Genomic DNA, 25,869 nt, shown 5'->3' with positions numbered 1-25,869 from the left:
AATTACGTCTAATTAATATTTCCTATACTTTATAGTTTTTCGAACTAATAATAATAAGATAATTACCATCTCGAATTCTTTTAGTAGTGATTGAAAAATCCTAGGCTAGAATAGTATTGAAGGTAGCTCTATAAGAGCTAGTAACACTAGGGTAGAATAAAGCTGTAGTGATAGTATTCCTGCAAAGGTCAGATGAAAACACGGAAACTAGGCATAGCCCTTAATATATTTGTGTCAGCTCAGCTCTTGGCATGTATGACCCACCAAGCGGTAGGCTAAAATCGGCTATATGCTGACACGCATTAAGCCCTTGTAACACTTGGCGCACCTTGTAGCACTTATCGTAGAGTGCGGCTAAGCGCCGCTAAGCTTAATATTCTCCATAGGCTGCAAGGCTGATGTATTTGATTGGAGACACGTCAGTATGCATCCAGCTCTACTAACTTAAGATATTACGGCATAGCCTAGAGACGGTTGTACAACAGAGCGGGGTTCGCAGGACAAGGATTCCGGCGGGTAAGCGCTAAGCTTAACATCGTATTCGTAACCATCCTAAAACTAAGGGTAATATCAGCGGTCACAAATCATATATACAACCCATACATATTATAGTAAGCAGGACCGGTAACGATCTCTTCCCAGCTGCGCCCGCCAATCGAGTGGTCCGTGGACCAAGCACTCTTTATACTAGTGATTAGGGTAAATGTTCAGTAATAATCGGTTCGGTAGATCGATCGCTCTAGTATCTTATAATAACTGTAGTGATTATCACGCGGCATAGTTATAAGACACACTAATGCATTACAACCGTAATAGGACCCTTATCAGAACTGGAGAACAGAGCAGTAATTCTCCATCCCTGCTGCGGCAATCTTATCCTCCGCAACTTCCGCTTCACTCTTCCGTGCTTTTTTGGCCTTCGCTCCCGCTGAGTCTAACACAGGGCCTTTACGCTTCCGACCACGTTTTCCTTCAACTACCGCGGCTTCTTTGACAGCCTCTTTAGCAGCAAGTTTAGCTTTTGCCTTGATAATATCGTCATAGCTCATCACTTTCGCCTTCCCTACCACTGTTGACTTGGTCGATTTGCGACGTTTGCTCTCGTTGTTCTGTTGGAACAAGAGTTGGTTTTAATCGAGAAGGAGGGCACACTCAGCAAAGGATACTTGGGCGGCGTTGGCTAGCTTCTGTAGGCGCTGTTTGCTCCTCGCATCAAGCGTATGAGCATCCTGTTCGACTCGGTTACGTAGCGACATAAAAGCCTCTGCCGTCACCGGCGTTTGCAGTAGTTCTTGCGAACAAGGCCCCACCTTGACCTCATCGGTTTTCGGAATGGTTAGCTCGGTAAGTGGCTTCCGCATATCCCTTAGTACCCTATCCGGGTTAAACGGATACAAACCAGCCTTCATCCACCCTGATTTAATGTTCTTTGGAGTGAGCGCCTTTATTCGTGCGGGACTATAGAGAGACGTAAAATGCTCCTTGCCAACTGTACTTGCACCTCCTCGATACAGTCTTTCAACCTGTTCGCGATAGGCTGTCTTTAGTGGGCCGAACACTCCGATGTCACAGGGCTGTAGTTTGTAGGAGGTATGAGAGGGAAGGCGGTATAAAATAATGTTGTTCTCAAAACAGTACTCCAACATCTGGAGCGACTCATGCGTCCCGAAGCCGTCGCAAATTAGAATCCGTAGATTCTGATACGCCCGTGATTTAGTTTGGGGATTAAAGACACGTCTAAGCCAGTCCAAGCTAATCTGAGAGTCGGTATATCCAGACTCAGAGCATGCGTAGTGCCATCCAGGGGTGGGATACGTAGTCCAGTTGCTTCGATGGGTCGAGGCTGGCCAGACGATCAGCGGGAGGAGAGACCTACCGTCTGCAGATATGCATTCAATCGCAGTTACCATCGTTCGCTTAACGCCTGTGCCTCTATAACCTCGCGGGTCGTCCTTGCCTACTAGGACTTTAAGGGAAGCAAGTAAGCTTAACATGACTCCCGTTTCGTTCATATTATAGACATTCTCCGGCTTAATGACCGGGTCATGTAGCTCCTTCCCAATGACCTCAAACCAGTGTGTAATCTTATCGTGGATATTGATATCATGTCGCTTCCAATCTAGCGCTTTGACTTTCTTCGCTTTAAGCTCTGAATAGCGTTTATAGAAGGCCTGAGGCCAGTTCTTGCCTGGAGGGTGGATCGCTTCGCCTGTCGTAGAGGCATGAAGGAGAGAGGAGCGCCGGCGCGCGATAATGCATGCTAGCGAACGTAAATATTTGATTGGAATAGGATACCCGTTACGAGACATTCGTAATAGATACTGAACGAGGGCTTTCTCTTCCAACGGAGTAAGGTACTGTTAGCTCTCCGCCTTTTCCTCTTTAGAGGGCCGTCCATGTGCACGGCGCCATAGGGTAGAGCGAGGTATCTTACCCCGTTTTGACAGGGCAGCGTATGTTCTAGGCTCCGAAGGATCAAGCCCCTCCGAGAGGACTTCACTGGCGCGATTCATATTAGTTTACAATGGCGATGGTGATAGGAAAGGGAATGGATAATAGGCGGCACCAGGCATCAGCCCAAGGGGACACGTAGCTGCCCATGGAAACTTCTAGAACCTGCGCCACACTAATATTACTTTTGGTATAGCGTAGCATACAATACGGTTGGCTTGATTTCGATACAGTATAATGTAAGCGAGCATCTCTAGCTATGTCTTGGCGCGAATCACCCTGTCGATCGGCGAAACTCTCGGAATGCTGGACATCAAGGGCTGAGGTTTAGAAAAGCTTCTAGGATAATTCTGTTTTTGTATAAGTTCCGTAATATTGTTCCGAAATTTGAAGAACTTCTCACATTCGGGACGCAGTAGGGGGATAAAGTGCGAGGGCTTCTCCATGCTACGAAAGGATCGGCTGGAAGCACAGCAAAGATCGCCGTAATTTTGGTATTATAGTATAGGAATTAGAGGAGAAATAGCTAAAGAATGAACTTACGCTAACGGTAAATCTATAGGTTCTGGAGGGGAGACTTAATATGTTGATTAGTCGAAATTGTTTCGGCACGGTGGGTTTTTCGCCACGCAGGGAGGGACGTTATATTGTATAGGGCAAGAACTATATTGGTCCGTTACATAATACTTAATGTCAGCCAGGATCACTCCGATAACTCTCGTTTTTTCAGCCTTATTACACCACACGTTTATCCACTGCAAGGGAATAAGGATCTTAAAGAGAAAACGTGTTCTTTTAGATAGCAGCATATATACCTCCATAGGTAGTAGTAATTTAGGGGGACAAGCGGCGTCCAATTCCTCGCGCCCAGCTTCACACTTAAGTATACTTGTTGTTCGACTGTTGTTCCTAAACCGCAATTAAAAGCTAAACAAAAAGCAACTAAATAGCTTAAACAAACGTTTCATTAAAATACGTCTGCCTGTTAATTTTTTTCAAGGTAACTTCTACTCTTTAAATAAGCCTCTCGCATCTTCCTTCACATGGAAACTTAACATATTTCAAAACCATGTGGTAAAGCGCGACCATGGTTTCGTTCGAGGCGAAAAGCTAACCTAAATACGCTTATTTGCCATAAAAGGAAGCAGGATGCTAGGGCAAAGTGGTAACGAACTCCCCTTTATTCTAATTTACAGGAGATCGAAGACTTAGAGATGGGGTGTAAGATCCTGTCTTGAGTTGACGTTGCATGAGCCGGGATAAAGCGGGCCTAGGATTTGCGTCACACTGAATTGTTGGTGGAAGGGGGAATGAGAAAATGTAGCCTTGTGGGCTAGATGCTTAATTCTTGAATATTACGTGAAGCTTTTTTGGCGTGTCTACTGTGACCGCGTCTGTATATATCCCTTAAACGCCGCAATTTTTCGACCGACCGCCGTCTGCAGGCCCAATCGATTTGTTTGTATTATTGACCCAATCTGGAACATATTTCCTTATAGCGCGCTCCTCGTCGTCGTAGCCGCGTAGGCGCTGCCCCTTTCGAGCCGACCACCAATTATTCATCGGGATGCTGACGGGGCCATCCGAAGGCCCAGACTTCGAGTCCTTAGTACTACCGAACACGGTAGGGAATAGGGCGTTAAGCAGCGGCTTCATCGTCGGGATACACGCTGTAATAGTTAGCACGTTAATCTCGACCATGCACCATTTATCCGTCGTCTCTTTAAACCACGTTACGTCAATGCTATTGTTGTACGGGAGCGTCGTGACGATACGGGTGATGCTAAGGATGCACGCGCTGCGGCGGCTGTCAGTACGTCGTGCTTTCTATTAATATAGCGCGGGAGGGCGGGCTTACAGGGATCCAACAGTCAGCGCGATTAGGAGTAGAATCTTTTGCTTTATGCTCCGAAATTGTAGATTCCAGACCATGCGGATCGGAAGGAAAAGACCCAAGAAATCAGTTAACATGTTTAGTGAGGCGTTGGCGTAGATAAAGGCAAATTGGTTGATGCATTTAGCGTTCGTTATAAGGATTTCCCATTGTGCGCGGACGGGCACGCAGGCGCAGGTGAATACAATAATACTGATGATATTATATGCTATCACAAGGCTCATAAGACAATACGTCATTTTGCGGAACGTCTCGTCGGGGTTAAGGCGAAGGTAGAAGACTAGGACCGAGAGCTTAATAAACATTACTCCGAGGCAGTAGATGTCTACCTCGACGAGGTCATACTAACAAACACATTAGGTTAGGTCGAGGAGGCTTAGAGTGAAGACTTACTTTTTTAAACGCAATGACCTTATACACCGCAAGGTTCCATATATGGACCCCGTACCCATTCTTTACGTTCTCCAAGCTAAGGATTCCGAAGATCCAAGCACAGATCTGGCCGAGGATTACTAGGAAGTCGTCCCAGCCGAAAAGGCGGAGGATATAACAACGCACGAAGAGTCTTAAGGCGAGAAAGACCGTTGCGAGGCAGCAGGGAACGAGGGTAAAGACGCGGACATCCCTCCAAAGGTCTTCGGAGTCTACGAAGTTCTGGGTAATGCCCGGCGGTGGGGTAGCTGCAGGTGCTAATAACTCGGCGGAATAGCCCTTTCCCATTGGCCTAGAGTAAGAGGGGTTGGGACATGAAGTTGGCGGGAAAAGCAGAGCAAATGCTAGAAAATAAGAAGAGGGGGGCGAAGACGGTGGCTCTATATTAAAGATGCTATGTACTAACTAAGCTAACTTGAAGCACGGACGTAGATCGTGTTTCGAATCAAAACGTGCGAAGAATGCATTGCATGATCTTCAGCGATCACTCGGGGAGATGCTTCGAGAATAGATACAATACAGAGCTAACCATAGCTTCGGTCCCGGCTAACTCTCGGGAGGGATAGCGCCTCGGGGTCTAGCCAGTGGCCATTCGAGCCATAGGTGATAGGGCTTTCGGGGGCTAAAAACCTTGCGAAACCATGTTCGCCGCCGCGTGTGTTTCTTGACAACAATTAATCGGGAGCTGTCTCCAAGCTTGTTAGGCTGGTAGAGTATTAAAGACAGAACGCGGCTGACTTATGTCTCGATGATCCGAACTTGTCTAGGAAGGTCCTATGTCATTCATTCTTCCCGACCGACACCTGCAAGACGTGATTACTATAGCTTTTGGCAGCCCGTTACGTTCCGTAACTTGCGCAACGGCCGGTAAAGTGGCCTCACCGAACGCCCTCGTGTCACTGCGGATCCCCATGCACGAAGGGGCGACGAAACCCTCGTGTTACAGATTTAAGACAACCTCTGACATGAGCCTACCAATCAGTAATCGATCTCCAGATCCACGGACCCCCTTCGCCTCGGGCGGTGCGCGAAGACGGGTTGCGGGTATGTAGTGGCCGTCAGCCGATCGGCCCGTAGTAGGCGGCCCGACTAGGACGCTGCCTAATTGTGGAGACGGCCCCAGTTTTCTTTATCCTCGGCATTTCGGAAATAAACGATCGGATGTGAAGGGGAAAATCCGTCTCTGAGACATTGCGACGCGGCTACGGCTTGATTTCGTTGCGCTTGCAAGGGTAAGGGTTTTTGCACGCAACGAACACATATCTAAATTACGGCCCTATTGTGGCCCCGAGGGGGCCTAATTAGGTCAATTTAATATACTCCTTTTAGGTGGTGCTAAATTGCACGCTAAAGGCCCTATTTTAGTGTTATAGCGTAACCCGCGTATTACTACTAACTCGACCTCCGAAAGCGATCCTTATCGCTACTACATAAAGGTGTTGGAATATATAGAGAGGCCTCGTTACATCTTTAGCTTAGGCGTAGGCCTGACAAAAGAAGGTTTAGCGGAGGAGAGCCGAGAGAACAAAAAAAATTAAAAATAAAACATGAATTAACTCCACTTTAACCCTAATGATCTATTTGAAAGACTCTATGAAATTTAGCTGTTCCTATAGGTATACGTCAGTCTCCAGCCTAGGAAGAGATCATTAGACCCAAGTTAGAGGACGTAATCACGCAATCATCTTCGATTGCTTATCAGACTTTTTCGCGACGGAATCGTTTATCTTCTCCTTAAAGAAGCAGTGAAGCTTATTGAAGCAAGGGACCAGGGCGTCCTCGTTTTGCGAGATAACGCGCAACGTCAGTTCAAGCACGTGTTGACGCAAGGGCCGAACCCTACAGCATGTCAGTATTAATTTTAGTAATAAGGAGTAGAGGACATACAGTGAAACTGAATTGGGAGGCAATGAAACAAAGATACTGGGACCGAAAACTTTTTCGAAAGTGTTGAACTTCCGACAGAGCGCACGGGACTTGCGCTTATCCATCTGAATAAAGTAGTCATACAATACTGTCTTCCATGGCCTTCCTTTAGTAGTTCTAAGCTTTTGTTCTTCGAGGATGCGTCGGATAGCACTGTTCTCATCCTGAACGGGCTTCTGAAGCTCCTCATACGTACACCAAAAATCAGAAAATACACGGAAGCGGCAAAAACTTCCTCTAGCTATGTCGGATTCTGCGTCGAGGTTCATCGTGAAGGCGCGCATGACACGCACCAATTGCGACTTCGTCCCCTCGTATACGTTATCCGCAACCTTTTGCCGGAGCTCGTCGTAGCTGTAATCACCGGTAGTTCCGCCGAGCGGATTCCCCCTATTGATGACCGCGTGCTCTCCGAGCAACGTTTCAACACGACTACTACACTCCTGGATGGCTCGTCCAAGTAGGACCAGAATTGAACCCATGTACGTCTCATCGCGAGGACTAACAGGCTTGGAGCCGCCTTCTGACAATTCCTCGAGGATGGCCGCACGGAATGACTTAAACCAATCGGGAGTGACCTTGATGTTGTTGACCTTGTTAGCCAAATCTTGGGGCAGTTTGTCGGTGCTGTTGGGCTCGATCCGCGAAATTTTCTTCCATAAACGTTTATCGGGCGCTGGTCGCTGGCGCTGGTCTGGTTTCTTCGTCTCTGACTTCCACTTTCGGGAGCTATTATTTAACCTCGTCGCCTTTAAAGCAACATTGCCAATATTAGGATATGCCTCGGATGCAGTGCGCTTACGCTTGTCCTTCGCTTTCTCGTGATTGTTCCGTCCTCCTCCATCTTCTTCTTCTTCTTCTTCTTCTTCTCCTTCGTTTCGTTCCCCCTCCCTCCGGACTTCGATATGCTCCTATCTTCTTCTTCGCTAGTGTCCCCGCTATCATTCATCATTTCATTGGTACCAAATAAACTGCGACATTGCTGGGTAATGACACTTGGTGCCGGCTTAAATCTCTCTTAGATCAAGGCGAGGATCAGTTTCTGGGAACCTTGCGCGTAATTCTTTTTCAGGTCGTTAGGTAACGAACGAAGCTCAATGAAAAAACAGCGAAAGGATTTTTCTAGTCCTCCGCATGAGTAACCAGCTTCGTCACTACCGTCGTCATCATTGTTGCTGTCGTTGTCGTCGCCGTTGTCTTTATCTCCCTTGTTAAGGACGTGGTCTGAGGTATCGCTATCGCGTTCAGAATTCTCCCCTCTATCAGCGGGTCCTTGTTGGGAGTGGCGGTTGGAGGCATTAGGCTCCAAGTCTCTATCGGAATCCTTGCTCTTATCGTTGGGTAACTGCTTAGAGTCGCTGTCAAAGAAGTCGTTGATGCGTAGTTGTCCCAGTTTCCTTACCAAAGACTCCGAAACATAGGCATGTGACCCTATGTGACCTGAATCATCATCGCGGGTATGTGACTGGCGACTGTCGTGATGTTCGGACTGTTTCAAAAGGCTGGTAGCTAGCTCTGTGTCGCTCTGCTGTTCGGAATCGACAGCGTTGATAGGCTCATCGCGTCGCTTGGTGGGCGCGATTGGAAATCTACGGCTCCTCATTGTCCCGGTCGGTGACAGAGATGGGAGTAAAAGCGGTGAACGTGCAGAGGCTAGACTGTAGGCTGGTGTTAGACTATCAGGCCATGTTTCTTCATGCATTATTCTCTATATTCATTTTACTTTTCCGTTGTTTCAACACCCTGTTATCCCCCTGCTACTTTCTACAAGTGAGCACATGACCGCTCTGCTTCTTTATGTATATAAAGCTTGCTGCCAGATACTCTTTCAAAATCAAGCCGCGTTCTCTCTTCACTCGCACGGTTTCACACCTGTAATCCAACAGAAGGCCTCAATATGGATGGATGGTTTGATAGGGAAAGGGCAAGGAGGAAGCTTGTACGACCGATGGCAGACCAACCAATCTAGCCAACGCTAAACCTTTGTACCTACACGTTACCACACACTGCTTCCACGGACGGATCCCACAAAGCAGCTTTAGAAGCGCAACCCATCGATTGCGAGATACTTAAAGAGTGACAAGCGCAAGACCTCTTACCTCTCTACGCATCCTCCGCCGCCGTATATCCGCTCCAAACGCTCCCGATTTCCCCACCTTTACCCCGTCATGCGCCGCTACCCAGCCACCGGTACAGAAGCGCGTCCCCGGCGCGACGAGCGGCGGCGCCTCTAGATCCCTGCACAGACGAGGTCAACACACACGACAAGCGGGAGCGCAAAAGCAAAAGCCACGGTCACAGCAACAGAAAGAACAGTAACGAGAGCACGCTCACAGATGACGTTCGCAACCTCGTCAGCATCGTCGTCGTCATCAGCCTTCGACAGGCAGCAAGTATAGTATTCCTAAACGCGCGCACGCGCATCAGCGACAGCTACAGCAAACACAAGACGCAACACAACACACGCACGCACGTACCCCGAACTTAACAGCCACCCAGCGCTCCGGACAGCGCGGCTCCTCGGGGAAGCAGGCCCGCCAGCAGATCTGTGGCGCGTCAGTCGTGGCCGTGGCAGCAGTCGTGGCCCAGGGCATCTGCTACTAGTGCTGCTACTAGTGCTGTTATTAGTTCTAGGCGCGGTAGCGGCGAAGAAGAGGGCGCTGAGGACAAGGAAGCCGAGGGTAGAGGCGTGCATAGTAGCTTTATAGCTGTGTATAGGGTTAAACACCGTCCAGCCGATAGGTAGCCCTCCCGCCGGACGGGGCCATTCACCGCCGTCCGCCTGTCCCGCACAGCGCACGTGAGCCGGCGCATCCGGACGGTATAACTCCCGTTGGGACGGCTATAGACTAAAGCTATATATAGGGATTAATATATATCGTAATATAGCTATACTAATAAGGTATTACGGGGTTATCGAGGGGCGATTATTAGCGGGAATTATCTAATTAGGTCTAGTATAGCTCTTCTTAGCGTACTTCGTCTACCCTCTTATCTTTATAAAATATTATCAGCCAAGGTCACTCCAATAATACTTGAGTTTTGCCTTACTATTTTACTGTTACACAACAGCCTTATCCCCTTCTCCACTCATTTATATACTGCAAGGGAACAATAATCACAAAGAGAAAACGTGTTCTTCTAGATAGCAGGTTATATACGTCCTTAGGTAGCAGTAACCTAAAGGGACAAGCAGCGTCCAATTCCTCGCGCCAGCTTCACACCAAAAGACTGAAGAAGAGACGCTCCCCGATTACCATTCCATCAACTACTACCCGGCCCACATTGGCGAAGTACTTAATTTTAAGTACCAGATCATCACTAAGTTTGGCTACGGCATGTACTCGACAGTCTGGCTGTGTAGAGATTTGCTGTTAGTACTCTTAATCTCCCTCTATACCCGTTCTGGCTATCTGAAAGGCAACATCGTTATGTTGTTCTTAAAGTTTTCATCCGCAACTCAATGTATGGTTTTCAGGCGAAGCGTGAGCTGCATGCTTATAAACGCCTCTGCCAAGTCAAGACCGATCATCCAGGAAAGGATTTCGTACGCAATATCCTTGACCTATTTGAGGTTGAAGGGCCCGCTGGGCCTCATACATGCTTCGTCCATAAGCCACTTGCTATGAGAACGTCGGGACTTCAGCGTCTGCTTCCCAATTACCGACTGACCACAGATATGCTGAGGGGTTTCTGCATCCACCTCCTGCATGCGCTGGATTACCTCCATACTGAGGCCGGCTTAATCCATACAGGTAGGAATTTCCATGCTTTATCGATATTTTGAATACTGATATCACGGTTTACAGACATCAAGGCAGCAAATATCCTTCTGGAGAACAAGGATGAAGACATGCTGGCCGATATGGAGAAGAAAGAGATGGAGCACCCAAGCGAGTTCAAAGTTTTTGACGACCAGCGCATAATCAACAGATCCCGACCCATGCCTAGGCCGAAATCGTGGGGCATTCCGATTCTTTGCGATTTCGGAGAAGCGCGGTCTTCGGAGCGAAAATATGATGACGACATCATGCCAGAGATCTATCGGGCTCCAGAAGTGATCCTTCACATGGACGGGACCACAAGCTCGCTATCTGGAACCTTGGAGTTATGGTACAGTCTACTTAGCACTAGCGGCCTTGCACAATCTAACCACACGTAGATATGGGACCTCTACGAAGGAAAGTATCTCTTCGATAGTAGGGCCGATGAAGACGAGCTAAGCAACATCAAACACCTCTCGCAAATCGTTGCGTACTTAGGACCTCCCTGCGAGTTCCTTAAGAGAAACGGGAACGGCTTCCTGTTCTTTAACAAGAATTTTACGTTGTTCTGATTTAAACTTGTACGGAAGCCCTAAAGTCGTCTCGGCACATTAATAGATGCTAAAATTCCACCATTTTCCTTTGAAGCCGAGGAAGAGAATCTAGAAGGACAAGACAAGGAGCTTTTGCGCAACTTTATGAGGTTAATGCTGTGCTGGTTACCGGAACATAGAAAGACGGCAAAGGAACTGCTGGAGGATGATCCTTGGATAAATTTTAAAGAGCTTAAGTGTTCCTGTTGCAATGAATGGGGTTTCAATTGATAGCAATGAGTGGCATGATCTTGTTAGGAGCCCGGTAGGCGGAGTCCTCTTATACCCTGTGCTAAATGACTAAGCCACAGAAAAAGCAATATAAACTGCGTACACTTCAACAGTTCCTCTTAGGCATTAAACCTAGACCTACTACTCTAGCTAATTACCCATAGATTTCTTAGCCCCTTGGTCCGCATTGAAGCTACTAGTAGGACTTAGATGCTCCTTTCTCTGCATTCAATGAGATCTTTGGCGAAAAGTCTAGTCACAAAATTCCAGTTCTTGTAAGCGGACAAACACTATGGACTTTGCGATAATTTTAAACGGTACTTCCTTTTAATTAGCTGCTAACGCTGACATACTAACTTAACTGATGGGGACTCGCGCCTTTTTTTTTGGGGGGGGGGAGGGGTTGTATGTGGTACAAACCTTTGGCATCGAGGGTAGAAACCACGCCAGCCCGGGCAGGGTAGAAATTCGTTTGACGGTCTCTGCTACGCAAACATTATGACCAGGAATTTGTGCTACTCAGCGCTGGGCATCAGGCCATCTCAGGGCCTTGCTTAGAGACGAACACCGCATACTGCGCCGTAGTAAGAACCGTATATACGCGCTAACGATACTGTCAGCCAGGATCACTCCGATAACTCTCGTTTATCAGCCTCATTATTTAGTTGTTACACAACAGCCTTACCCTTGCACTACTCATTTACCACTACTAAAGAGAAAACGTGTTCTTTTAGATAGCAGCATATATACCTCCATAGGTAACAGTAATCTAGAAGGACAAGCGGCGTCCAATTCCTCGCGCCCAGCTTCACAGATACAGACGCGGAGACAACGCCGGCATTAAGGAAGGTGCGACGGAAATGACGAAGCAGCATCTCGGAAGTACCAGTCACCATGGCGCTGTCCACTCATTCCAAACTGCACTCTTCCACAACGGGAGTCTTAGCTTGCGTTATTGATCCCGCATGGTACTTGAAACCAGCCTTTGAGCACGGCATCACTTGATACAATACAACACTACTATCGCGACAAGTGAAGCCTACAACAGCAAAGATACAGTCATGCTGCGGCGTAATACAGCTATCCGACGATGGTGGCAGTGATGATGGCGGGTTTCTCTGATGATTAGTGGATGAGGACAGGAAAGGTCTTCTCATGGTTGGTGCTGCATGAAACATACATGTCTGAAAGTATGATAGATATATTATTGCTGGCGTGCTTTAGCACGGTCCGGCGTTGGTATCCTTACGGCATCATCCCCCGTGATTTCGGACGTCCAATCGGGCTCGCTCCCCTTATTTTTCCTACAGCAGCCAAGGGCGAGTGGTAGAGACCGCCTCCGCCTTGATTGGCCCAAACGCGCACTACATTCCTGACTCTGGATGCCGAGGTGAGCAGTTCCACCGTTTTTATTGGGGTTGAGGCGGGACGAGATGGATTATGCCATTCGCTTCGCGGTTGATAGTGCTTTTCCATCGGATTGGCCCTGCATCCTCGGTGGTCGCATGCGCGCTTCGACGGACCGGGGTGAACCTGCCTAACCGCCATATGCGCGCAGCCGGCATGTAAGTCCGCGCTGCTTCTTGTCTGATACGGTGGATTGACAAATTGACATGGGCTCCAGGATGCACGCTGATTTTGGCAACAGATAGCCTGGCCCTCGGGCCGCCCGCATACTTGTACACAGCGAAGGTAGCCATCGTGGACATAGCGTCCCGCATGCCACATAGCATGGATGATTTGGGCCGATTATTGGAATTGAATCGGCTAGCTGAGAATGTAATAAGGCTCCAAAAATCACGGTAAAATTCAGTCATGAATTCATCAACCGTTTGCATTTATTTTCCTGGAGCCGCACGCGCAAACATCAAAGACCAATTCAGCTTACCGTGCCCACAATGACTTGCAGCCGTCGGTCCAGCCCACATCCAGGCTAATTGATAGCTAGCAGAGTATACAGGAATTGTTTATTGGCCATCGCAAACCAGAAGTGCGCACGCATTATTGTCGGTTATTAAACTTGACCTCGAATCTTGGTTTCGTTAGACTAGCTTGTTCTCCCTCTTCCGTTTACCCCATAAGTACTGCTACTTTTTCTCAATTTGAAGAGACATGTAGGAATCTCTTCCCGTGTCCAAAGGCGCTTCAGTAGCTATCTTCGACGAATGATCGCCCTTCACTCTCCATTCGTCCCGGACAACAGTAGAGAAAGCGCCAACGAGCAGCGCCAACATCCTTGGACCAAAGTCTTGTCGTGCTGGACAAAGAAATGGCCCTCCACCGAAAGAGAGAAAAGTAGTATTGCGGCCATTATGGCCGTACCAGCGCGGCGGCCAGAATTTGGACGCGTTAGCTTCCCCTTCGCCTGGCCACTCTTTGCTGTCGCGGTGCAGAGCCTCAATGTCTGCAGCGAGCTTTTGGCTCTCGCCGGAACTGTCGTCTTGAAGCTCTCTGTAAATCCGCCTTGTTGGAGGATAAAGGCGAAGGGCTTCTTTTGAAATCATTGCGGCAGATCCATCAGGATAATCACGCTTAAGTTGAATTGTGGTCGGACTGTGGACGAACTTCTGGAGCGTGCTTTGCCAGTAAAGCTTTGTCGCATGAGGCCGGAAATGAAGCTCGAGAATGCAGCACAAGACTGCCCGCCACATGGTCTCATACGAAGGAAGAATCAAGTTCATGGGGTTCTCTCGCGGTACCAGAGGATCCTTGTCGGGAACAATGTTATTGAGCACGGCGTGGATTTGATCTTGGTGTCGCCATTCTTCCAAGCTACTGGCATCTTTCGATGCGATCCAGATGCGGTTAACCTCAGAAGCTAAAAGCTCAACTTGCTCATCTGTTGTTGTGGAAAGGTCAACCTGTAGGAAGACTTGAAGGGCCATCTTCATCGTTATGATTTGGACAATGCATGCGAGGTTCTGAGGATATTCTGACTGATCCAACCTTCGGCGGGTAGTCTTAATTGCTGTCTCCGCTATGCTCTTCCATTTGCCTGTAGGAGTGTTTAGAAGAGACTCTGCCTCTGTGCGAAATTGCTTGTGCCAACCGCTGTCGGTAGTGGTGAAAGCATTGTCGATTCCAAAAGCAAGGTAGAGTCGTGCGTTCGCTTTTGATCGTGCCTGAAGTCGTGATGTGGGAGAACTTAAGCCGATTTGGTTGTTGAACCTGAAGTTGAGTAATGAATTGCATCCCTTGAGATCGGCGAATATTGTAAGGTTATCGCAGACATGAGCCGAAAAGTTCTTTGCCACGGCCATTTGCTTGAACCTAGAGGACTGTTCACGACTCTGGCCATTTTCACTGAAGTAATTGCAGTAAATGTAGCAGGTGGCCGCGATGCATACCATTAAAGCCAATCCGTTCGTGACCGAAAACATGATGTTGTTGAAGGGAGTGTGGTGGCGGTGAATAAAAAGGATACCTAAGGCTGTAACAGTGAGAGCTTGAAGAACATTTATGAGACAATTGTTGGCCGTCTTGCCCCTGGCAGGATTTAAACGGTTTCCAAGTGGCATCTGTACCTTGTGCACAGCACTACCTATGACGTAGACTTGATGCACTGGCAATAAGCACTAATAAGCACTGATAATGTTGCTGTAGAAGACTCATGAGCTTCTGCAGGTTTCAAAGTATGCGAGGAACAAAAAAAGCGCTTAACAAAAAGTGAAAATAACTAATACATTCACGACAAAGTTTCTTTCCCTACTCTCGCAATAAACCACACCTTAATGGCCGCATGCACTTCAAATAAACGCAAGGCTACTAAGATATGAATGAACTTTCTTAGATGATACATTTTGCTTCCAGGACGCCATAGATCGCCGAAATTAGTCCCTGTGATACTTGACCGCTAGTCAGGGATGTTCGGTTGCTTTTGCGAACTAAACCACCTCCTATGGGACCATGTGGCAACGCAGACAGATTGTCGTCTGTAAGGCTGTGCCAGTGCGACACGTTGCCAAATGAAGAACCCACCGTTTTACGTGTGCATTGTATGACCCTGGATTTAAAATACACGCATAAAATTAACTTACCGACTGCGCCCAAATCGTTTTTATTCTTAGTGACCGTCTGAGAGCCCCCCATCAATAAGAAGTCTGAAACATACTGCATGACTTCATTTCTTTATGATAGTGAAACTGTGTGGACTTATGCGCAGAATTTGGCCATAAATTGGTGATACGGAGATGGGACGATAATAGTGGTATGACAATATCTTTCGAATTATGCAGTCGTGTGCGTCCTTCTGTAACTTTGAAAATACCTCTAAGCCAAGCCAACAGTGACAGCCACAACCTATTTATCATTTTTTGCACCGGAGAGTCAAGCCCTTTTCAGTCATGTTGCCGAAAGAAAGGGAAAACAATTTGCTTCGGTCGCGCAGGCTTTGGAGGTGGCTAGATAGACGGTCTCGCTTCCATTCTACCTGCCCTGCGCCGCATCACACGGACCGTACAGATCAGAGACACAAGCCGCGTAAGCCTGCGGAGCGACGAAGATGGCGGCCGCACTGCAGCAGCGATATACCCACGTGTATGCGGGGCGTGTGGACTGCGCCGTCTTGTCCTTGCTGCCCTCGCTCGATAAGGGTTGGATAGACGCGCGCCGCGCCAAGTTTACGCTCTACACACTAAAGCATGTTTACAATGCAACGCACGGCGCAGTCCGCGGTTAAGTTGCCGCGCCGTCGGCTACCTTTACTGCGCCGCCGTCTCGTGAATCGTGGCCGCAACCAAGCGAGGCGAGGCCGTCCCAGCTTCTATGTACGTTCCGTTGTCCGCGCACACGCATGGCGCTTAAGCTAGATACCTGATAGGCACACGGGCCGGTATCTCGCTCTCGCGCAGCCAAGCTCGACTAAGCTATTCCTGCCTCTCTACTGCTTATCAGCACGCACGCTGCGTACCGTATCCGCGTCGCCTACCACTCACGTTCCTGCGGTTCCGGTCCTGGTAGGCAGGCAGGCTACAGACTACATCAGCGGCACAGCAGTACTCGCCTGCTGTAGCGCCTGCGTGCCTTCGTCACAAATACCAACTGCGCTTACCCTCGCTATGACGTGCTGTGCCAACGACGTTTCCAGTCTATTCTTGTGTTGTATAATACATAGGTCGCGTCGACTGGCCTATGATCAGGGGTATGCGCATTGGTAGCTGCGATATCACGATATAGCAGGGAGGGCGTAAGCCGACGGGAATACCGCTGGAAGGTTCCGTGTTTGAGAGGAAGAGCTAAGCTGAGTTGGCAACGGGGCATGTCTGGCCGGTGCAGCGATGTTGCAGTGGAGGGAGGGGGTTGGTGGGTTTTTATGAGTATGGGGTTACGTCAATAGGTAATGGCGGGCTCGGAAGGCTGAGGCGTAGAGAAATTGGAACTGGCGGTTGTATATCGGTCGGGGAGCTGGAAATTGGCTAGCTTAGGACGGCGGACTGGATTAAGATACTGTATATTATGTTTTACGGCTCTATTAGCAAAGTCGGAGATATCCTTTAGATACTATCAAAGGCAGTAAAGCCAGTAGTTAGGGACGATAGCCGTAGACAGTGTTAGGAGTAACGATTACGTGCGTTAGTCAAGTCTATGTAATTTGCACACAGTTTGCTTTCACCGCAGTCGTGCACGATTAGGCCTACAAGTATCCATTAAATGAAGGCATAGACATGGGTTTAGTTAAACCAACCATCCTCGACATGTTGTTTAGAATGTAGTATTAGACTATCATAAAATATTGATTAAAAGTATCATGTAACGTAATGTCTGCTCCAATTACCATCCCATCCGAGCTGCGGCAACCAGGGCTACGCAAGGTGCCACTGAGCCAATCCCTATGGGAGAAGAGGCCATATGCGCCGTAGCCGAAGGCATATTCGCTTGAATTTTACTGGATCGATTCCATGGCGTAAAGCGACTTCGCCGAGCTTGTGGTCTTTGTTGGGGTTTATTACCTCACGCATTAAGCCCCGATTGGGGGCATTGCAGATGGCAGCGACCGTTCGATAGAACTTCCAGCGCAAGGTGTACTTTGCCACCATATACGCATATACCAGGAGGTGCCGAGAGGCAACGAAGGGGGGCAGCCTCCTAATGGGAAACCCGTCGTACCGAGCCCGACTGATCGAGAAAAAGACGTCTGATGTTTCGCTGAGCTTTTGCCAGGGTGTGTTTGCCTTGCGGAGTTCCTGTAGCTCTTCCCGAAGTCGATCTCGGTGCCAACATAGAGGTGATTGCCGTGCTAGACCCAACATGCCATGCCACCTTCTTAGAAACATGTCCAGCGATGGACGCATTTCCCTTGGCAATTGGGTAATATGTATGTTCTATGAGAGAGGTTGGTTCTTTGTATAGTTTGACGCCAGATGAACAAAGGTGAAAGTAGATGGAAGGTATGACTGGTTGGGACACCGTGCGACTGCGAAAATTCCAAAAAGTCGCCAAGCTTTTATCTGACTAAAATCTGAGATTCTAGCCTGAGACGCTTATCCTGATCTGGAGAGTTTCATTTAACGACTGTTGCATGCTCACAAATCGAGTTAGCGTCGATCAGCGGGTGCAAGTCCCAGCTGCCTGCCACGCGGCTTGCTTTATGCAGCTGAAATTTGCAAAGCTGCAACTGAGACAATCTTGAGGTACTATAGGCTTATAGAATTGGTTAGCGGGGCACAATGTATGCTAGTGATGTTGCGTGATATAGATGCAGGGATTCTCATAGGGGGCAAGTGGCCGCATAATGATGCGTGAGAGACATTGTACCTAAGGCTGCGAGCTGACAAGAATGGTAAACTTTAGTAATACTTGTATATCTGGATAGATCTACTTCATGCTAAGGCGGAATGACTTCATTCTGGGTCATGAAAATCACTGTGTAAATCCATTCCAAAGCCGGAAGTGGGGGGGGTATTTACTTTGCTAAAAGACCAATCGTGTATTACCTACCCTGTAGCTAACATAAATGATAGGTAACCTGAGGTAAAATTTAATGATTTACATGTCAACACAATTTCTAGTACCAGTTTGCTCTTCTGCGGCGAGGTACATACATGCTGCTAATGCAACAAGCTGCTCGACAGAGAGATAGACTCCACCAAGTAACCACTTCCCGGTACATGTAGGTATTTATGACTTACCCGTATTGCGGCGAAGCCCTGCTCCCAACTCAGCACGGCCTTGAATTCCTTCCTCGGCAACGTGTGCAGCTGGCATACTTCATGTGATAATGGACAACCGTGGTCATTACAGCGCTGCACGAGTCTGAATCTAATGCAGTGCATTATAGTGATTTTCGGGCAACAACGCAATCAGGGAATTGCCACTCTATAACCAATAGCCGTACGAAGCCATCCTCGCCATGTTTCTCTATCCTTCCACCAGTTGAAGTTACCGCTTCCTGTACGCCGCTGAACTCTACGTTGGTACCAGAGGGTTGGTTACCTTGCAGCGTTGCTCAAGATGAACCATGTTAATATAGAATCAAGCTATTACGCTCATCCATTCCTAAATCGGTGAGGTCCTTCAATGAACTTCTGCAGTAATGCCATGCATACTGTAACCATATATGGCTTCATGCATGAATTCGTGGCCCCAGTGGCCTTCAGGACGTTCTTAGGTCGCTTGAATGCACACGGAAAGGCCATTATGGTAAAAATTGACTAGTTATATAAGGATAAAAGAAGATGCGTCCACCTTCCATCAACCGTTAAACCTGTTACACTTGATAAAGGCTATCTCATCAACAACCCAACAACCTCACTACTATCATATCGCCCTCCAAGACAAGGAAAATCTTCACGATGACTACCAGCCGCGACTCCAACACGCCGAGCCTAACGGCGGTCCCTCAGCTGCATCAATCTACCGTTCCTCAGACTCGACCTACTACCGAAGATAGACTGGTGGTAGTCGGCTTATACGGCGTTCCCGGCTCCGGCAAGACATTTTTGCTTAACCAATTGAAGCAAGAGCTCGGAAGTGAGCTATTCGCATTCTACGAAGGATCCGAGGTCATTGATACTGTCGTCTCTGGGGGTCTTGACGCGTTTAAAGAACTCGGAGAGCAAGAAAAGGCGCATTGGCGCCAGATTGCCATCGACAAAATCAAAGAAGAATGTGCCCACAGCGGGCGCGTTGCAGTTGTCGCTGGGCATTTCATGTTTTGGCCCGAAGAAGAAAAGGCTGGATGTCCAGTGTATACGCAGACTGATCTGGAAACATACACCCACATCCTCTACTTGGACGTTCCAGCTGAGACCATCGCAAAACGCCGTTTGGATGATACGGAACGGAATCGTCCATCGGCATCGATCACTCATTTGCGAAAGTGGCAGCAGGCCGAAAAAGACGGGCTGCGCCGTCTCTGCCGCGATCATGGCATTTTATTCTCGCTCATATTCCCGCACTTGGCATTGCCAACCAAGACATCGACGTTGTTACGCGATTTCCAACGCCATAACGAGAAGCATAACCTATCGAGGGCGGAAAGAAAGCTAGACGAGGCTATTCCCCCTGGCAAGACTCAGCTAGAGACAGTGTTGGTTTTGGATGCAGACAGAACACTAGCTGCGGAAGATACCGGCACGTTATTCTGGAGGAAGATCTCGAACAATCAAGACCAGGAGTTTCCGTTAAAGGCACTATTTAGCAGCCCTTTGGAGTACTCGTACAATGCTTTCCGTCAGGCAACACTGCTGTATGAGGAGACGCTTGACGATCAAGAATTCGAGGACATCTGCCAAAAAGTGGCACCGGAGGTGACTATCCAACCTGAGTTCGGATCCCTTTTGCATCTGGTGGCCGATAAGAACCATGTCGGTGCGGTTGTGGTTACTTGTGGCCTGCGCCGTGTTTGGGAGATAGTATTGGAAAGAGAAGGTCTATCTAAGACGGTGACAGTTATTGGCGGTGGGCGCATCTCAGACGGTTTCGTCGTTACCGCCGCTGTGAAAGCTGCATTGGTCACCCGCCTGCGAATCGCTCACCAGGTATATATTTGGGCGTTTGGAGACAGTGTTTTGGATTTGGATATGCTGATCGAAGCGGACGAAGCTATCGTCGTAGTTGGCGAAGAGCAGTCTAGGAGCAAGACTATGGATGCAGCACTGACGAATGCTATTGACAAGGAAGGCCTTCGGGCGCAGCAAGTTGTGCTGCCCAGCAATGCGCCACCGCGGCTCAACACCGAGATACTTCCCTTAATCCAGCTGACAGGGAATGAGTTTATTGGCTCTATCCTCTGTCGACGAGACCGACCTGCGGGTCTCCAAATCCATCTCGCAACAGAGAAAAATGCAGCAAAGTTGCTCGCGACGCCGATGCGCGACGCAGCTGTTGCCGGCCCAATACTAAGGGATGCCCATCGCCGAGTTGGGTGGTACCTAGCAACTGAGTTCCTGACCGACCTAATTGGGATCGAAGAGTGTAGGATCTCGCATGTCCTAGGCCGTCCTACCAATGGATATCGACTTCTCCACGAGGATCAGACGACAATTGTAGCACTGATGCGCGCCGGAGAGCCCATGGCACTTGGTGTTAACGATGCCTTTCCGCGGTCCATGTTTGTCCATGCCAGCCACCCCAACGACGTTAAACTCCACCATTTACACGGACAGCGAACCGTTCTTCTGGTGGATTCGGTGGTGAATAGTGGAAAGACAGTGGCCGAATTTTTACAGGCAGTCCGCAATCTAAATTCTGCCATCCGCATCATTGTAGTTGCTGGCGTAGTCCAGGCACAATGCATGTCTCGCCGCAGTCTCATCAGTAAAGTACTTTCCGGCTACGGAGATTCCAGCCTTGTTGCACTCCGGCTCTCCGATACCAAATTCACTGGCAGCGGAACCACCGATACAGGCAACCGTCTGTACAATACCACACACTTGCCGTGACTCTAATTTTTTTTGGCCACAAGGGGGACCCTATGGACAGAGATCACCTAACTTCAATCAGTACTTGAATCTTTTAGTCAAGGAAGCAGTGATTCTGTACTTTGTTAAGCTCTAGGGTTATTAGTGGGCAACTGGGCGTGGGATAGATAATGAGGAGCTAAGCGAGGGATGCTGGGGTTTGAGATGTTGGACTATCAGGCCATCTTTCTTTACGTATTACTTGCTATATTTACTTTCTTTTTTCAATGTTTCAACATTATTCCACCACCTGCTACCTTCTTCATGCGAGCCATGACTGCTTCACAATACTTATATACAAAGGCTTATCACAGCAGTGAGGTGGATCTTGATATAGTTTACTGGATTTCAACCAAAGGGTGAAGGAATAACTACAAGACATAGTACGAAGAGAAAAAGAAGAGAAACGAGAGGCGGCGGCTATATATACGGCTCGCTAACAGGCGTGGAAAGTGCTAGAAGGAACGCGCTAGAAACCCGTAACAATTACTCTATTAGCCCATCTACCCTTGAGAGAGAGTCAAAAATCTCTTATAACTTGCTAGGAATAATTTTTAGAGCTCCTAAACGGTATTTACCATGTTACTTAGGGCCCCTCCCCCTCCCCCTATCGAATTCGTCGAGTAGAGCACTCGTTAACACTAAAGATATTAGTAGTCTTAGCTAAAGAGACACTGTCCGTTACACCGACTCCCCTCTTATTTAATTTCTTATATTAAATAACCTCTAAGGCACTAATAAATTCAGCGCGCTTAGTTTTAGAGTACTTATAGCTAGGCGGGCAGTCTTCTATCGTTAAGAACGGGCGAGCGAGATGGCTGCCGGGGCTACGCTAGGGCAGCGAAAGATAGCTGCCTAAGCTTTCTTTCGTGTATCCTTTATAGATTGCGACGAGGCATAGTCGTATAGACCTCTGTAGAATCACGTTTTAACAAACTAGGTAGGATTTGCGGAGAATACTGCTAAATTTCCCCGTTCGGGTGTTGTTCGGTGATCCGGCCTCGGTCTTCCTGTTAAGAAGTATTTGCCTGCGTGTAAGTAATGCATTCAACGTATAATATCTCTGCTTATCCTTCGTAGAGCGCGAGTATTCTCTCCTTAAACCACGGCCGATATACGGAATGCCCCCAACTTGTAACCGATGCTTCTTAGATACACTCCGAACCCCGATTTCTAGGTTCATCTTCCTGGAAGATTATTGTATGAGCTTGTTTGGACGTTCTCTGGCCGAGAGTAGGCGATGCGTTGGGTTTCGATGCACGTTTGACACGCGGCTAAGATTCGGGATCTGCGAACCCCCGCCTGCCCGCCTTCACCGCCTGGCGGTCCTGCTTGTGCTTGTGCGACAAACAAATAATCAACCATGTCCGCCCCTCTCGCTGCAACGCTATCTAACGCCTTTGTCGAGGCTTGGATGCACCAAGGCACCCTCGCCGCCACTCCCCCAGACTCTCTCTCTCTCCGCGCGCGCGTAGTAGGCCGGCTTTCGCGCCCTGAACGCGTGTTACAACCGCCCCTAGCCACCCTACCACCACCACTACCCCTTCTCCCGCGCCCGCCGCGCCCACCTCCGCGTTTACTGCGTTCAGTGAGCCCAGCCACTTTGTTTCAAAGTTTGGCGTTATTTGGCAACACTGCCCATTTCGGTTTCACTCCCATTGATCATAACGGGTTAAGCACTAGCGCTCCCCCGCTTCTTCCATTCTCGTATCACCATGACCTATTCCTGCTTTGGAAGTACCTAAACTGGCTTGAGCAAAAAATTTCACGTCGTACCTTCGCTTCCTTAATCCGCATACATTAGGAAAGGCGGCTTCGCAGCCTGTAGCGTCGTGTACGCATGAGCGAGCCTGATCTCTCAGCAAATGCACCAATTAGAACGCGTCCTTAGAGGCCCTCTCTCTAACATTGAAACACGTAAATCACCACCAAATCACTGCCTCGTCTAACTGGTGCGCTCGTTGAGGGATCAGGCTCGCTCATGCGAAGGGATCGACAACAAACGTGCGCAGACTCGTTTGGCGGCCCGCGGCAGGGGGCCTGATGAATGGGCGCCCTGGCCTGCGAGCGAAGCAAGGGGTTGGGGGCACAAGCGAGGCGGCCAGTAGGTGCCTTTGCCGCCCCCGTAGACGCCGTCGCACGGGTCAGGCCAGCTCTAGCCCTGGTCGCAAGCCGCATCGGCGTCACCTCGAACTGGCCACATTGCAATATTGCCGCCCCACTGGCAACATTGCCTCGCCGTTGGCAACATTGCTTCCCGCTAGCAACATTGCTTCCCCATGGAATAAACTGCATGCTGCCTACAAATACCTTTCATACGCACGGCCTCACTAGCTCTTTTGCGAAATAAACGTCGCATTCTAGTCGCTCTACCACGTAATTTTGGCAGCTTTTCGCAGCTGTTCCACCGACGACCAATCCGCGCACATTATCACCTGCTCCCTACCCACGATTGTTCATTCAGCTCGGCACCATCAGCTGCTTGCTCCGTCGACCAAACCACGCACATTATTACCTGTTCCCTGCGCATAATACTCGACCAATTCTATCTCGCCGTCATTCTACCTTACCTCGCCACCTTCCTCCTCTCGTACCCAGAGTTACCTTCCCTTACCAGGAACCAGATGACATGGCATCTCCATCTCGGAAACGCAGTCCAGGAAGCCTTCAAAAAGAGTGCAAAATGAAGTCGAGAAGAGTAAAGCGCCCTGAGGAAGAAATAGAATGGGGGGAATATAGTACGAACTTCGATACCTCAGGCAAAGGCGGGGGAGTAGAAGAGCTCCATCGTTTTATACAAGCGTTGGATGGACGTTCTGCATTTCCCAGTACACGACTAGGGAATAGGGAATATGTTATGAAGCAAGTCAGACCACTCACGAAGTTAGATGGTCAAGAAAAGCTACAAAGCATACTCCGACAGCCGTTTCCCCAGGAAGATATTATTCTTCTAGAGGATTCAGATTCTCTTAGAGATGCTCTGGAAGGGCCATTTCATGTTCCACTCCTACATCGAACAACAGTTGACAGCCCGAGCCTTCTGAGCGGACGATCAACGATTTTGGACCTTATCAGCCGCCTCTCTACAAGGAAAGAGTGCACAGTATCAGTCTACGACTTCTCCATTGAAGATCCAGCCAAAAGAACTCGCCAGACTACCGTCGCTGAGCTCTCCTCACGATTTCAAAGAAAGGAGGAGCGATCACATGGACAAGATGAGAACAACCTAATTCTCAACTTTCTGGATATTGAAAACAATTTTCAGGTCCAATACTGTCCTCCAAATCTTCTATACTCTGACCTGAGAACTAAGCTACGCGATAGTAGCCTAGGAGATATAGGGAAGACTAATTCAGACTGGAAACCAGTATATCAAAAGGAATTTTTTATACTGTCAACAGCAAACGCGATTTCTACTGTTCATGTAGATACAGGCGGTACAGGAACATGGGCTGGTATTCTATCAGGACGAAAGATCTGGTATTTCCCACGCCGTGTTACTACTCAAACATTACGGCTCCTGGCAGAGCTTGGATCAGTATCTCCTGAGATATCTGATGAGTGGATCAAAGTTGAACTACGAGAGGGAGACTTTTTGTAAGTATATATAACTTTAGTGTTTTACCTTATACTTACTACCCTCTAGTGTCATGCCGCCAAGTTTACCGCATGCTGTATTTACGCCAGAGGACTGTCTTATGGTCGGCGGAACTTTCTACACAGCTGGAACTCTAGATCAGACCCTCGAAGGCCTTGAGATACAGGAGAAATACCCAGAGATATCGAATGAGGACCTAAATGATACTGTTTATAACAGTCTTGAACAGATCCTCATCCACTGCAATTTCATGGATGTCCAGAACAAAATACGGATATTAGGTTGTCGCTCTCTTTTTACCAAATGCTCAAAAGGAAAGGGTACATCGAAACTCACGAAAAAGGATATTATGGGACATTTAACATCTATTGGCGTAAAGTTCAATCCGGGCAAAAGAAAACATGAGCTACTTCAGCTCTATCGAAGTGCTACTCAGGGAAGTACTACTCAGGAAAGTGCTACTCAGGAAAGTACTGCTCAGACAGGTACAACTCTGAAAGCATCAAGAGAAGAGTTTGTTGAATCGCTTGAAAAGTTCTGCGACAAACTAAAAAATGAAATCATGGGCGAAACATAAGACAGGGGATAAATGACAGGTTTGGCTATCATGTTATAGAGGTCTCTTATTCAGGCGTTTTTTAGGAATTTAGGCCAATCAACATTCCTCGTTACTCTACTAGTGTAGTACTTAGGTACGTACATTATTGTGATTTGTGGTTTAACAAGCAGCTAAGTCCCGCTTATACTATTACTTGCTCTATAGAATCTCTATGCAAGCGACAGTAACTAGATATAGATAATTTCTATATATCAACCAGAATCACTCCGATAACATACGTTCTCAGCCTTATAATTAGTTGTTACACTACAGCCTTACCCCTTACACCACACGTTTATCCACTGCAAGGAAATAAGGATCTCAAAGAGAGAACGTATTCTTTTAGATAGTAGTATATATACCTCTATAGGTAGCAGTAATCTAGAAGGACAAGCGGCGTCCAATTCCTCGCGCCCAGCTTCACAGAAAGTTATCCGGGAGAGTTTGGTGATACTACCAAGACGGCTTATGACTATATGGGTC

At 48.2% G+C, this 25,869-nt stretch overlaps 9 protein-coding genes across 9 annotated transcripts; 4 read left to right on the top strand and 5 right to left on the bottom strand.

Moving 5' to 3' along the window:
* Positions 1-998: 998 nt before the first annotated feature.
* On the bottom strand, positions 999-2,507 carry K452DRAFT_339928 (uncharacterized protein). The gene is made up of 2 exons (XM_033545327.1): positions 1,734-2,507; positions 999-1,646 (listed from the first exon to the last, which is right to left on the bottom strand). Exons 1-2 carry the CDS (start codon positions 2,307-2,309, stop codon positions 1,131-1,133), a joined length of 1,092 nt encoding a protein of 363 aa, XP_033393486.1. The 5' UTR covers positions 2,310-2,507; the 3' UTR covers positions 999-1,130.
* Positions 2,508-4,062: 1,555 nt separating this feature from the next.
* K452DRAFT_216581 (uncharacterized protein) lies at positions 4,063-5,032 on the bottom strand (the record flags this gene model as incomplete). Its single annotated transcript, XM_033536258.1, has 3 exons — positions 4,063-4,249; positions 4,310-4,689; positions 4,739-5,032. Coding segments are annotated over 3 exons (861 nt in total), but the record flags the coding sequence as incomplete, so codon positions are not given.
* Positions 5,033-6,450: 1,418 nt separating this feature from the next.
* On the bottom strand, positions 6,451-8,306 carry K452DRAFT_312148 (uncharacterized protein; the record flags this gene model as incomplete). The annotated part of the gene is made up of 4 exons (XM_033543525.1): positions 6,451-6,616; positions 6,665-7,452; positions 7,506-7,720; positions 7,754-8,306. The coding sequence occupies 4 exons, from the start codon at positions 8,304-8,306 to the stop codon at positions 6,451-6,453; spliced, it is 1,722 nt and encodes a 573-aa protein (XP_033393484.1).
* Positions 8,307-9,039: 733 nt separating this feature from the next.
* Positions 9,040-11,291, top strand: K452DRAFT_329108 (uncharacterized protein; the record flags this gene model as incomplete). Its single annotated transcript, XM_033545037.1, has 7 exons — positions 9,040-9,096; positions 9,934-10,076; positions 10,124-10,458; positions 10,513-10,760; positions 10,790-10,816; positions 10,866-11,029; positions 11,066-11,291. 7 exons carry the CDS (start codon positions 9,040-9,042, stop codon positions 11,289-11,291), a joined length of 1,200 nt encoding a protein of 399 aa, XP_033393483.1.
* A 1,973-nt stretch (positions 11,292-13,264) lies between these two features.
* On the bottom strand, positions 13,265-14,732 carry K452DRAFT_291347 (uncharacterized protein). Its single transcript, XM_033541160.1, has one exon. The coding sequence runs from the start codon at positions 14,669-14,671 to the stop codon at positions 13,379-13,381; it is 1,293 nt and encodes a 430-aa protein (XP_033393482.1). The 5' UTR covers positions 14,672-14,732; the 3' UTR covers positions 13,265-13,378.
* A 2,253-nt stretch (positions 14,733-16,985) lies between these two features.
* Positions 16,986-17,677, bottom strand: K452DRAFT_291345 (uncharacterized protein). Its single transcript, XM_033541159.1, has one exon. It carries the CDS (start codon positions 17,579-17,581, stop codon positions 17,120-17,122), a length of 462 nt encoding a protein of 153 aa, XP_033393481.1. The 5' UTR covers positions 17,582-17,677; the 3' UTR covers positions 16,986-17,119.
* A 1,322-nt stretch (positions 17,678-18,999) lies between these two features.
* K452DRAFT_291344 (uncharacterized protein) lies at positions 19,000-21,639 on the top strand. Its single transcript, XM_033541158.1, has one exon. The coding sequence runs from the start codon at positions 19,082-19,084 to the stop codon at positions 21,170-21,172; it is 2,091 nt and encodes a 696-aa protein (XP_033393480.1). The 5' UTR covers positions 19,000-19,081; the 3' UTR covers positions 21,173-21,639.
* On the top strand, positions 21,257-21,661 carry K452DRAFT_98156 (uncharacterized protein). Its single transcript, XM_033547392.1, has one exon. It carries the CDS (start codon positions 21,341-21,343, stop codon positions 21,551-21,553), a length of 213 nt encoding a protein of 70 aa, XP_033393479.1. The 5' UTR covers positions 21,257-21,340; the 3' UTR covers positions 21,554-21,661.
* Positions 21,662-23,541: 1,880 nt separating this feature from the next.
* Positions 23,542-25,457, top strand: K452DRAFT_257227 (uncharacterized protein). Its single transcript, XM_033538428.1, has 2 exons — positions 23,542-24,787; positions 24,837-25,457. Exons 1-2 carry the CDS (start codon positions 23,820-23,822, stop codon positions 25,363-25,365), a joined length of 1,497 nt encoding a protein of 498 aa, XP_033393478.1. The 5' UTR covers positions 23,542-23,819; the 3' UTR covers positions 25,366-25,457.
* Positions 25,458-25,869: the final 412 nt, after the last annotated feature.

Source organism: Aplosporella prunicola (genome assembly GCF_010093885.1).
Source record: "Aplosporella prunicola CBS 121167 unplaced genomic scaffold K452scaffold_27, whole genome shotgun sequence".
NCBI lineage: Eukaryota > Fungi > Ascomycota > Dothideomycetes > Botryosphaeriales > Aplosporellaceae > Aplosporella > Aplosporella prunicola.
The sequence above is the reverse complement of the archived record's forward strand: the minus strand, read 5'-3'. Positions and strand labels throughout refer to the sequence as shown.